The sequence below is a fragment of the Triturus cristatus genome, chromosome 1_2 (genome assembly GCF_964204655.1).
Source record: "Triturus cristatus chromosome 1_2, aTriCri1.1, whole genome shotgun sequence".
Lineage (NCBI taxonomy): Eukaryota > Metazoa > Chordata > Amphibia > Caudata > Salamandridae > Triturus > Triturus cristatus.
The window spans coordinates 1058398774-1058412877 of NC_140580.1; the positions used below are offsets into that span (position 1 = coordinate 1058398774).

General features: G+C 38.4%; 1 protein-coding gene across 1 annotated transcript in view; it reads right to left on the reverse strand.

Moving 5' to 3' along the window:
* Nucleotides 1-14104, reverse strand: part of VAV2 (vav guanine nucleotide exchange factor 2) — an 805614-nt gene that overhangs the window by 49964 nt on the left and 741546 nt on the right. The window contains exons 15-20 of the mRNA XM_085612602.1: nt 8554-8663; nt 7542-7643; nt 6478-6566; nt 1813-1829; nt 904-925; nt 249-376 (exon numbers count right to left, since the gene is read on the reverse strand). Of these exons, the coding sequence (XP_085468728.1) occupies nt 249-376; nt 904-925; nt 1813-1829; nt 6478-6566; nt 7542-7643; nt 8554-8663 (468 nt within the window). The remainder of the gene's footprint in view (nt 1-248; nt 377-903; nt 926-1812; nt 1830-6477; nt 6567-7541; nt 7644-8553; nt 8664-14104) is intronic.

Genomic DNA, 14104 nt, shown 5'->3' on the forward strand with positions numbered 1-14104 from the left:
CTAATAAGAACAGTGTATTCATTAGCAGAGCAAGGCCTAACCTTGGAAAAATGAAACTTTCCACAGCCTGCTTCGTGCGGAGACAATAAGCAGCTAATGGCGTGATTCAAAATGGCGGCTAAACATAAAATGGTGCCGCGAATGCTAACTCATGCAGAACAATATATAAATGACACAGCTAAGAGATTCTTATTCTAACACCACTAGCGGTCCAGCAGGTGCAGTGAAAGACAAGCGAGCACCCTTACCTCCCACCACTGGGAATCTGGATCGCCTCTCAGCAGCTCAATGACATCGCCCATCTGGAATGTAAGAACCGGTTTTCCCGGAGGTGCTGGGTTGCCATAGTAACCGCGGACTGCCACCATTTTAGGGCCTGGGAGAGAAATACAAGAGGGGCACAACTATAAACAAGTCTTCTCACAACTGATTGCTCTACAAGAACCGTGGGGTGAAGCTTTCATTCATTGGGGGATGGAATGGCATGCTTATGATGCCAAGAGAATGTAATAGAGTGTGCACACACAAGCACATTGTGTGATATCACACTGTTGATGACATTCCCAGAAAAAACACAGCATGAGCTTTTTTTTTTCTTTCATAAAGCGTATTAACGCCATCAGAGTATACAGGTGTGCTGCTGGCCTAACCATACAATTTTCAGGCATCATAAGTCAATAATCCCATAGTTTCATTATCACGGGGGCAACAGAACAAAATATATACCCTATAAAATGCTGTAAAGGAAGTTAATTAAGCTAAAATGAAAACATGTCACATTTACTTTACAATTTTACACCAAAGGTTCTGTATCACAAACACACAACGGAGACACAAATTGCCAAGCTGCATGTTCGTAAAAAACTGGATCATACATGTCAACCCAACAGAAAAAGGCCTTACCAGAGCCCATGCTGACAGGATCCTGTAACAGAAAGAAAAGGGGTGGATTTAAAACTAAGTAATACAAAGAAATAGTATTCTTTGCAGATAGAAGATCGGGCGATGTGGAAGACAAGGCAGCTGCTATGTTATGTTATCAACTCTTGTACATGGCATTTCTGGCCTGGGTACCACTTTGTAGGGTCTTTCTGCATTGTTTGTGAGTGTAAGTGATTGTTCACAACTCAGCAGATCATACAGAGTTGTGTAATTAGATGGGCAAACAGTATGCCTCTGGTGTGGTGTTGCGTGTGCAAGCGATTGGATTTGATATTTTGGAATCATGAGTACTTTAGTATGTGAGGTGCGTTGGTTCACTGGGAAGCATCCCAAACCCAGTTATAAGACCTTAGGGCTGTGCGATCTGACAAAAGGACAGATTGCAACGTAAGGTGAAGCAGGAACCAGGTGCCTGGGTTTGCAATAACGATAATCTGTGCATGTTGGATAGACATGAATTTATTGCCACACACTCAAGAAGAGATCAATGCTGCAGCGAATTCGTATAAAAAAGGAAACTATACTTAGAAATGGCCGAGTTTGACTTTATTTCTAAAGGGCCCAGGAAGCAACGGAGACTTTTCCTGGCAGACATAAAATCCGTACAATATTTCAGCGGTATCAGAGGCAAGCGGGAAAAGTAGTGGTGACATGGATCACCCTTTAACTGTTCTATGAATATTGAAAAGACCAAGGTATCTTTGAGATACTCTGTAAATTTCAGTGCAATGAGACAAAACTGACTGATCAGGAGCATGTAAAAAAAAAAAAACATCCTTAAATCACCCACACACATTTCAGACCTACAACATAAGGCAACGTTCACATCACATGATAATGAGCTATTTACAAAAATGTAAATCTACTTACGAGATCATCTGGAGCGACTGGAACAGAAAATGAAACAATAAATAAACTGTTAAAATCAGGAGGGATTTAAAAGGAAACATCTTTAAACAATAGGAGACAATGAAAATGCCATTTGAAGCTATCTTTCAGTAAGCTATTCCTGCCAGGCTACAGATCTAACTTTTAAAACCCCTTGTGCATTTACAGCTACCAGCATCGGAATGACTGCTAACAGAGGAACTATAATTTAAATTATAGGGCGACTCACCACACGTGAGCATATGGCAGGATGTGGTAGCCATTTTGGGTTTCATTTTATTCTCAATTTATCATTCCGAAATGGCAGATGCCTATCTTGACAAGATACATTTAAAAAATAATAAAATGAGCTCGAAAGCGCTTTTAGGGGAATGAGCGACCAGGCTGCAGCTGCTAGGTCAGCCTAAGAAAGTAAAAAAAAAAAAAAAAAAGTAATAATAAAAAACAACAATTAGGGTTATGTTGCAAAAGAGTAATGCGGGTAGGAGGAGCAAATCAAAGCCACCAATAGGCAGCAGTGAACAGGGCAGAAGAGAATATGAAGAGCTCAGGAGGGTATTAAAAAACTGCCAACCAGAATAGGAATGGGGGTGAGAGCAATGGACGAAGTGGGGTGAGAAAGCAACACAGAGCGTGCTGGGGAGGGGGCGATGAGAAGAGGAAGCAGCACACAGGGGAGAGGTCGAGCAAGAAAACACATGCATTTCCCTAAAGTGCTGAAAGCAAAGGAAAATATAGTCCCTCTATTGTCTGCAGTGGAAGGATGCAAGTCATCTTATTAAAAGGATGGTGAAGGAGCGATGCTCCAAGAGAAGGGACAAACACAGAAAGCGGAAGGAAAACTATTGAATAAGAAGCAAACAAATGAAATGGACAGGAAAGTCAAACAACGATAAATAAGGGGCTGCTCCAAAGCTCACTTTAAGAATTGGCATTTTATACAATAAGTCATTCAACAAAAAACAGTTAATACTGTCCGTAAGACCTAAAACTGCAGGAGCAGGGAGTACAGAATCTAAGGGAAATAATTTTTACATATCCAAGCTCAACTTTAGAGGCAACTGTCTTTGCAAAAGGCAGCTCTCTATCACAGCAGTAGGATATAGGTGCTTTTATGTGGGTGGATGAAGATTACAGCTCTGCACAAACTAAAAGTGTTGGTGATTGTCCACAGTCAGAAGTTAAGAGTTAGGAGTGGATGTGATCCCTTAGAAGGACAAGAGCTGATTTTTGAGAAGACAGTTAACACAACAAGTACTCACTTAAGCTGTTCACAAATACCTCCAAGACAATAACATAGCCTGAAGCATGCTCCCTTAGAACACCCATGCCCCGCCCCTTTTTATGGTGTAATTAAGGCAAAACCTCGGCAGCATCTTCTAATACATTTATAAGAAAGATCCTGCAATTCCCTCTGCAGTTAAAAACAACAAATGTTTCGACTAACATTTATGTTCATTGTTCAACATATTTTTTTCACAGTAAATACACAATACCATGATCCCAGAGGTATGCATCTGGCAAAAATAACACAACAACCCAATTATGGGGAAAAATATCACTTTAAATTAAAATGTGACCACGTAAATGGACTAGGACCAAACATCCCCATTGAAAACTGTTTTATATTTTAATTTCACAATTTACTCTTGGTTGTGCAAACCTTATTATCGAACATATATTTTGAACACTATTTGACAAAAAAGACAAGCAAGCAAGCACAAAATATGTAACTTCCTGTGAACAGAGTCCTGTGGAAGGGCTGCCAATTGGGAAGGAAAATAAGCATTGAATCTTAGTCTAAGGGTTGCTTCCCTATTCTGCTCTCATTACGGTTTTCTAATCTGTGATTATTTTTTCTAACACAATTATAAACCAAAATCAATATATGCAGGCTCAAAAGAAATTACTTTCTCCTAACATTCCACCTCTCGCTCACATGCCTAGAATCCTTCAAGATACCTTTTTGCTGGAAATCCTTGAGGCAAAATTTATTAGCATAAATATTCATCAGTTTCAAATGCAAAAGAGCTTGGCGTGAATGTTAAACACTTCCATGCGCCCCGCTAACACCCGCTGTGCTGAATGAAACCCCAATAATGCTTAATGGCAGTGAAAATCCTCACAGGCAGTCACATTAGATAAAACTAAGACACCTAAAACATAATAATGGATGGGTCTGAGGGCTCGGAGCACTACAGGAATATTTACTTACCCTCATGGTCTCTGGCTTGAATCTGTGTAGGTCTTCTCAGCCCTTCACCCTTCCTAGCCCGATAAAATAAGTACCATGGTGTTGTGGAACTATAAACAACTGTTATACAGCATCAAGGTACCTCTCGGTGTGAATGTGTGCTTCACAAATACAGTTGTTTTGGTGAGGGTCCTATTTTAATGAAAATTTTAAAACACACTTGAGCATTAGACTTAGGTTTGGCGCTAGTCTCATTTTAAGGTTTTGGGCCAGTTTTAGTTTTTGGGTTAGAATTGGGCTAATGGCCCTGGGTAAATAAGGTATGGGATTATTATTAGGTTGAGGCTCATGGCATGCTGTAGGCAGATGATTACCATGAGTCATAGCCTCAGAACTAAGAGGTTACCTTAATTATACTGACACTGTACAGGGTGCAAGCACCAGCCTTAGTTCAGACCTAGGGTCAGTCTTAAGGCTAGCGTTAGTCATAGGTGTGGGGCTGTAGGGGACTGTTTATTGTAGGCAGTGGTTCATTTGTAAAAAATAAAAAAATGACGGGGGTTTCGTTAGGAGGCAGCTTGCACCAGCCTTTTTCTCCTGTTAGCACGGCCTAAAACAGAACCAAGTACTAACCATGAAAGTGGGGAGAGGATGTGTCATAATGGACAGAGCTGCCAACTTCGAAGCTGGGGAACCAGGCTCGAGTCTCAGCGGCAGCTCAACGTCCTGTGATTCTGGACAAATCACTTAATCTCCCTGTACCTATCAGAAATGAAAATGTCTTTACTTGGTGCTCATGAAAACCACCAGTGTTGATAAGTGCTGGTACTGAACACCAGAAACCACTGGCTCAAATTAAGGACTGATTGTAGGGTTAGGGTGAATGTTAAATTTGAATTAGACTTTGAGGACAGAGTTGGCATTAACATTAGGCTAGAAGGGCAGGGGTTAGCGTTAGGCTTTAAGGTCATGGCTAGTGTTGATGATGGCCATAGTTAGGCTTACATTTATTTTTACTTTCCTTTATAGTCATTTCATAGTAACATTTTGGGATTATAGTCTTAAACGCTGTCATCATGTGTAGCCATTTATCTAAAAAACACAGTTAACTGCGACAGAGCTGAACCAGTGGGTACCGGCAATCTGAAGAAGCACAAAACATTTTGAAACCATCATGCCAAGCTGGAAGGGGGTACCCTTCAACTTTGCAATCGAACAGACTGTGAAGAATGACCTGAAGTTGTTTGAGGTTTTTTCACCTTTTTTCACCCTCAACTGCAAACACAGCGACATAACCTTCTTATACGCAGTGTGAATCTCTCTCCTCTTGCTCAGTTTATACCTTATTTCTTCTTTACTTAATCACTCTATAATTTAAGAGGATGAAGTTTTAGTAGAGTTCCCATTGCTTAAATGTAATTGATTTTGCCATTTCAACTTACTTAGAAGTGAAGATAATTTCTTATCTTTATTTAGTTCATATTCCAACATAGATCACTCGAATATTTCCTTTTGAAAACTCTGAAATGATCTGAACGATGTCCTCCTATGCCCCCTCCTTCCTCGGTGTGTTCACTGGACAGTCCCCAGTTTGCAAACTTTGCCCACACCCGACTTTGCAGTAACAAGAGCTCAATGGGAGGGTTTAAAAACATTTTGGTCCAGATCTGACGTGCTCATAGCTATGATCTGGCCTCAAGCTTCTTATTATGTCTCTTTGGGGAACTGGAAATTGAGCTCGGAACATCAACTGTAGCTTTATTTTAATTGCATGAACAAAATAGCAATTACAAATCAACTAATACATCAAGATGGTGTAAAATAAAGGGATAACACTTCTAACTTGATGGGTTCTAAAGGCAGTGACATTGTTAATCCACCGGATTGTAAATATACATTTAGCACAGCATTTGTTTTCCTTTCTAACCAAGATTGGTCACTATCGCAATAATAAAATTCAAATGTATTCTAAATACTATTTCTACTGTCTCTGCAGGGTTAAAGTAAGTATACATCTACTTTTCTTAATGCCACATCCTGGCACCTAACCTACATTACAATGCTGTACTAACGTAGATAATCTGGATGCAATATTTTTGTAGGTCGATATTTCAGACAGATATTTAGATACTTGAAAACACTACCAAAATTTCCTGTTCTTTACAGTTTTGTTTCAAATTCCTACAAAGACCAAAATAGAAAAAGTCCCAAAATTCTCACAATTGTACGCAGAGTCAATTTCTCTCAAAAAACATATGGAATTCTCAACCAGGTTTTAGTTGGGAGTCGATAGAAAGTCTGAATTGAACATTCCTTTTGAAATAAAAATCTCCCAAGATTAGACAGTGAAAACTTTTTCTATAGTAAAGGAAATGCATTTCAGAACATCGAGAAAATTATTTAACTAAACAATCATCTCCCGGTAACAGCTGTATCAAGTTCCATGTACTTACTTATTTTGCATGGGGGAATAATTTCAAGACATTCTTTATGGGCTCCAACTCCACATTTCGGGCATAGATATCCCTGATAGAACGTCCCTCTGGAAAAAAGAAGCAAAGCTATCAAATTAAAATAGGGACATTAAAATTAATATCCCAAACAAATTATGTTCTATGTAAAGCTAACCTTTTCAGCCTTTGTTTCTGTATGGAATAGATTTTTTCTAAAGGATATTTATTTTAAAAGCAAAAAAAAATAAGAAAGAACAAAGTGGTGTTAATGAAGAAGTCGGAACTAAAACAAAATAATGGTGGGTGGGTGAGAATGCAATCAGAGCTTTACAAATGAAAATAAGGAGGCAAATCTAATTAATTTAAAAGGAAAAAGTGAAAAGCAAGAAAAAAAGTATTAGAAATTAAAAAGCATAAAACCTTGATAGAGGTTTACTATGCAGACAATTTCATAGTATGTCCTCAACAATTAGTATCAAACCTTTGCAAGACACCGCTTTTAAAGACTATTTTGGTGCACATTTAAACGCACAGTAAGTATATTTAGTCTTCAGTCTACAACCCAGTTCGAAAATTCAAGCCTCAGTCCTTGGTGATTTATAAGATGACAATGGACTTACATTTCAATTTTAATTTTGTATTTATGTGACTCACAGCTGACGGCCAGAATAGCAGGTCACAATATCAATGTTGAGCCAGTACAAAGCAGACTGGTGGTATTTTTACAGGTGAAACAGGTATCTTATTTTCAATCAAACACTTCCTATAGTTTGCATGGATTTCCATTCCCAGTTTCAACACAGACAGACCACGAATGTCAGATCCCATAGGACAACTATGCTGCTATCTATATCCAAGTATTACATCAATTCGATTGAACACTCATTTTTCTGACATTTAATGTAATCTATTAATATAAATAACGAGGTTTCAAAAAATAAACATAACATGACAAAAGAGCAACGAAATGGCTTATACAGAAAGTACACATTAAGTAAGGTGGATTTCTAAAAGCACAATCCAAACTGATTAGGTGAGTAGCCACCCACGAGAATTTTACTCACCTTAAAAACTTTCTGCATGCTTTGCAGTTGGTGGTTTTCTCAAAAGTGAACATCTGGAAGTTGTGGTGATTGGCATTTGCTTTATCTGGTTTAATATTTGACCTAACATGTAAGAAGAAAAAAATCGAGAATGTGCATGCATTATTGGTGATGATGAAGATAAATATGTGAGAACATTAAACCATCTCACCTTCACATACAAAAGGGCATTCAAGAGATTTCTATATAATGCTCTAGTTTTCTATTCTGTTAATTTTACAACAAATATCAGCTTCCTGTTTGATGGAAATTAGGTAATGAAAGTACAAGACAGAATCTACTTTAGCTATGCTATTTACTTTAAAACTTACAAAAACCTGATACTGAGGTGCTGGATTTTATTATATTAGTCAATGATGTTAGTATTTTGCACCACTTAAGGTTAGCTGAGTAACTGCTTGTAGAACACATGATAAGGAGTAGTATTAACTGCTGACACTCGTAAGACCCTGTCTGGACATGATACACGTACTCCTCGTCGGCCTCGATAGAGGACTTCATGCCTGGCAGTTTATATGTATGCCCAAGGAAGATAGGCCTTTGCCACTTATAACTGGTCCCCACGCTGTACACAACCCGGGGGTTCTTAACTGTGCATACTGTGGAATTGAACAGATGCAACACGATTGATTTGTGGTGCATATTGGGTGTTGCTTCAGGTGTCCCCATGTAGCCTAAACAACTAAAACGGTAGGATATACAAATGTGGCTATTCACTCTCTAGAACTCCTCATGCTTACGTGCACTGATGTTTAAAGCACCATGTTTGAAGTACAAATATGAACCTCACACCTCTTAGTCAAGACCTTCGATATATAACATACAATTTCCTTCTAACTATGAACTCCAAAAAAGTACCCTGGAACCGGATGCAAGTCAGAGTTTTGTGGCCTCATCAGTAGTAAGATACATTATAGTCGACCTGCTACCAGACAACTCAATGTTGAGAAAAGCGCACAAAAGAATTCCTTACATGGCCATCTCAAACTGCTCCGTCCACCTCCTCTTCATGTCTTCTGTTTTACAGAGAAACTGGAAACCCTGTTTCCCCTGGAGATGAATTAAATAGAATCCATAGGACCACTGTAAAGGGAACCAAAAAAAATAGAAAATGTTTATTATTTTAAGTATGCAAACCTTTTCTTCCAGAAATTAAAATTAGGTATTAAACGCCTTCCTCAACCTGTCCCATATCCACTGTATGAGTTAAGGCAGCGACATTGTTCTATATCAGGGGAGCACAGTTGTTCTAGTCCTGGACTTTCCTTTTGAAAGCCATTGTTACAAAGAACAGTAGTCCAACTGGTTCAATCAGAGCAAACTAAAAACTATAATTCTCAGAAGGCATTGATTTGATAAATGACATCCCAAACCTGGGAACAGCATGCTGCTGACACAGCAAACTCTGGAAACCTTTAATTCCCATCATTAACCACAGGATAGTGGGTTCTATTTACTGCTACAGACAGGAGGGTTACTAGTAAACTACTGCTTACAATAAATATGTTTACATTGGATTTAAAAAAAGTAGTTCTACTCAAGAAGCAGTATTTACTCTAATAGTGCAATGATTTTAAGAGAATGCATTTTTTATACACATTCCCTGGCTAAAATAGTGGGAATTCGCAAAAACTGAAAAAACATAAGAAAACATAAAGCGCTGAATATTGATTAAATGCCTGCTTGGGACTGTGGTGCCGCAGTGACGTCTGTTCGACAGTGGCTGTCTCATATGGTTATTTGTGCCCGGTGTCAGTCTAACCACCCCAATTACACTTTCATCTCTTTACATCACGTACGACACAAAAACAGGCTTGAATAGAAAGGAGGGGAGTCGAGCACAATAAGCAGTGAAAAAGTCTTTGCTTACCATTTTCCCATGAGACTAGAAGGCATAGAAGGAACAGATTGAATAGTTTTGATTATACTCGAAGCTTATAAATCAAGGTCATGCAGATTAGCTTTTCAATTATTCCCCAGGCATGCAATCCAATATCACATATCAACAGGTAACAGCAGAAAGAGGTTTTGGGAACTAATATAATACCTGCTTTTGGAAACCATGACAAAGTCTATTTACTGTGGAAGTTCTATAGATATGAATCTCAAAGAAAGATGGAAATGAGTGAAGGATCCTCTGAGACCTCGAGCTATGAATGAAAATGTTCTTTAATGCTGGGGTTTCTATTGATATGCCCAGCAGTGTTTGAGGCCAAAGCTTTTGCACTTTTTAAGAATACCACACATGCTTTTGGGTGGAAGCCAAATATTTGTATACCAAATGGGAAGAGGCGTTTTAAGGCATTGGGCAAAGTGGGCAATTGCAAGGGGCCACCTGGGGCAGTTCATTTTCTCTCTAGCTCACTTCTGTGTATTTTTGTATCTTAATCTTTAACAAATAATTCAATATTTTTAGGCAACATAGGACTTGAATTAGCAAAGAAATGGGAAATAAAATGTAGTTATTCCAAACAGGGGCACACAAAATATTTCGTCAGAGGCAACCAAAATACTCAAGATGGCACTGCAAATGGGACTCGTTTTATGAAAAAATGCAGCAATTGGATGTTGCGGAGGTTGAAATGGGAAGGGCTCTTTCGCAGAGGGATGGAAGTCTTCCCCAGGCTTGAGAGTTGGTGGTAGATTAGAGGAAAACCATTCATGTTATTTAAAATTACATCTTTGTGTATTTAGGGTGTAAACATGTTGCGTGCTATACATGTCCACACAACAGCTACAGAGTGCTCAATATTTGTGGCTGTATCCTTTAAGAGCGCGTTTCAGTTCAGTGATACACATACAATGGCTCAGAGACAGATCATCAGAACACCAGTTAAAGGGTTCACGTGAATTGTGTGTGGGGCAGGAAATATCAGAGGTAGAGGGGTTCTCTGCTGCTAGGTACCTTAGACGGGCAGTGGTCCCAGTCAGACAGAAGTAGTCCAAAAGCATATTAGAAAAGAGTAATTTATGGCTTTTTATAAATCTAACATGGTTATCATCTCAGAGTTCGCTCCAAATCATTACAAAGAGAGGAGCTCAGTTTTTTAAGGGTCTTTCCTCTGTGTCTTGTCTCATATCTAAGGTTACTTGTGGAAAACAAGAACAGCTGAAAACAGTAGTCCACACTCAAATCACATCCCACCTGGAAATGGCCAACGCAGCAATGGTTGGCATCCCATAATGCTCTCTAACCAAGTTATCATCGATTTTCACTTCACAGCATGACTCATCATCCAAGAAAATATTGGATGCTATCTACCTTATTCTCAGAGACCAACAATGACTGACTCCCCCCTGAAAGCTGGAACAAAATTTACATATTCACGTATAAATGGACGAGCTTAATAAGTCTTCCTTCGAAGGTCAAACGGACTCCTGTGTCTGGCGGGCAGCGAAGTCTTAGGAGCAAAAACTCCTCTATCTGGAACTTCAAACTCAAGACCCTCCCAAGCTTTGAAACACCCTTTCTCTGGCGATGCATCAAACCTAAGGTGCTCTAAATCTCACACAAGAACTAAACCTCCTTTCTTTGGGGACACTACTCAAACACCATCTTTTCTATCCTCATCTATACATATTAGACTATGAAGAACTCCTGATTTCATTTCACCAAGCAGTATCTCTCATCATTACTTCCTACATTAATATTCTTGCAGCTCCTTAATGTTTTTTGTAAACGGCCAATTTGGGGGAGTCTTACTATAGAAAACTGTTAAGTACATGGAAAAAAAAACAAAATGGAAGGTCCAATTCTGTAGATTAAGTGGGCTCCCTTCCTTAAAGGCCTGATGCTTAGTATGTATGATCTTTAACTAGATTTCATGTAATCGGAAATAGTGGAGTAATTACCAAGCCGGGCTGGTGTGCTTATGCTTCATGAGTGTGAAAACATTCTGGCCACCTAACTACAAATTATTTGTAATTTTTACTTTTGTAATTTTGGCAATCCACATAAATGATGTTGCAGATGATGTTAAAATGCTAATTTTTTCTTATTTCATCATTTTTTTTATTTCATCATTTTTCTTCTTTGCACATTGTTATACCATTTTGTTATCTCATTTTAAATTTCTCAAATGATGCTTGATCACCTAACATTAGGATATTAGTGCAGTACAAGAAATATTAAAAGTTACAATAATATTAAGCAGTGTATGAGGGTTAAAGCAATAATATACTGAGAGGTACAGAAAAAGGAAAAAAGCCAACCCTAAGTAAAATATAGGTAAAAGGTCAAAGATCTTAGAAACACCGCATTAACTTTGGCCTGAGTTTTAATACTTCAGATGTCTACTCCAGTACGTTTATTTCCACATTTAGAATAGATTTTCCTACTTACAGGATTCACAAAGATTCATAAGAGTACACATGGAAAAGTACACAAGTAGAACATTTCCAGATGTTCTCCATTGCTTATATTTTTAGATAAGCAAAATTCCTTTTAGGTGGAAATATCTGCATGAGTAAGTTCTTAGGACACATGCATTAGTACATAATAATCAACTGCTCCCACAATAGTAAAACATTTTCACTGTGGAGAAATACCTTACCCTACATTCCATTAAACAAAATGCCTACAGGCAACAGATTATTTTCCTTTCCGCATTGAAAAGTGGGAGGAAACATCAACATTATGTATATGTGACCCTTCAATTTTCAAACCCTGGAAAGTCACTTATTTCTAGTTTTGAAAGGAATTCATTTCCATGTAATTCCAGGGTGGGAAACCTCCCGCTAAAGTATTGAGAACATCCACAATTCTTAGAGATTGTAGGTGCCCACTTAATAGTGGTTTATTGAAATACAAAGGTACCCTCATTCTGATTCTGTGAATCTGGATGTGAAATTTGCGATCATGAATTGAGGTTTCTCCGCATCTTTGTCACACTTACCTGGGGAAAAAAGCTTTGTGAATTGGGCCCTTAAAATCCTTAATTTGAATTTTGACTAGCAATTTAAGTAGAATGTAGATTATACAGTCTTGCCAATAACAAGACAGAATGACGACTTAATACAGGTTTCATTGTATAATTTGTAGTAGTTATTAAACATTAAATTGTACTATAAAGTATTTATATTAAAGTTGCACACGGCAAATGTTGAAAAACCAAATCCCATACAAAGAGTTAAGTTTCAACAAACACCGGATAAAAAGATGTATTTTCCACATGTTCCAAAAACGAAACTGAAGGAGCTCTATACTCATCACGTCATTCTCCTGGTAACTATGCACAGAGAACTAGTAAAGAAAAAAAGTGGATCTAAATTTGTGTGGATTTTCAGAATCCTGACCAATGCTGACTGGATGGTCCAGTTAAATAGAAGTGTTACTTGTTGCTATTTAAACTGAGGCTATGAGTCAAAGTAAAAAAACAATACACACTGGTTAGAAACGTGTGTCTTGCCACAAAGGAACTCATAAATAGCAAATCTCGAAATGCTTCAAGGCCTCCAATCTCTGGGCTTCAATCTGCAATTTCATTGATGGATTTCATGCACAAATGTCGTACCAGTACCACTGAGGACAACAAGTGTATTAGTGTGACGATAGCACACCTGTCTTGGAAGGTGTAAGGGTAGGGAGCTCATGACAAAGCCAGCATTAATTTCAAACTTTATATTTGTGCATAATTGGTGCCAGTGGGAGCAAACACAAAATAGTAATCAAATGTTTACCTTGACATCTAAATAGCCCGAGTGATGATATTAGAGCTATTTCTAACTAGACTTGGTCTGAATTCTCGCTGGAAAGTCACTTGTAATTGGAGCTTCAAAACAAAGACTAGGACCTAAACAAGGCAGCTGTTGTCTTGGCCAATGATTCAAGGAAGGTTCTGTTATGCGAGTAACTAGTTTAGACTCGTTTAACCTCAACTGAGTCAGTCAAGCGAACACCAAACTCAAATTTAGTCTTAACAAGACCAATCCAGCATAGAATGCCTGGTAGATACTAGTGACTAAAGAACACCAAAAAAACATGTCAACAAAACATTTATTATAATTTCTGGCATGCAAACTCCAACAATAAACCAAGTTAAAAGAGAATATACAGATATTAAAACAAATGGGAAAGTTCAGTGGATTACCACGCCCCTAAAGAGACTGTACAATTCTCTTGGAGGCAGCTAACAGTCCTGTAAACTAAGCCCATCTCATCCTTTAATTTTTTAGGAGATAATATGTGCATGTCAAAGCACTGAACGTCAAATTGTTTTATGTAAGAGATTTAGGACTCTCTAAACTGGGGTGCGGCAGGTAACAGAAGCAATGGGGGACGGTTGTACAAGGGAACTAAGACAAAGAAGAAATGCTACACCAATACATTTGGTTAGTGGTGAGTATAGGAAAGTGTTGACCTACAGATGACCTTCAGACTCACAAGGAAGGGGAACACGTTTTCTCTCGTTCACAGCTTGACGTCCTGCTGGATTTTCAGTAGTGTTAAGTGGGTATGTCAATGTGGACTTCTGGGATATAATCAAGGACAACAGAGGTGGCAGCACCACCCACAGCACTGACCA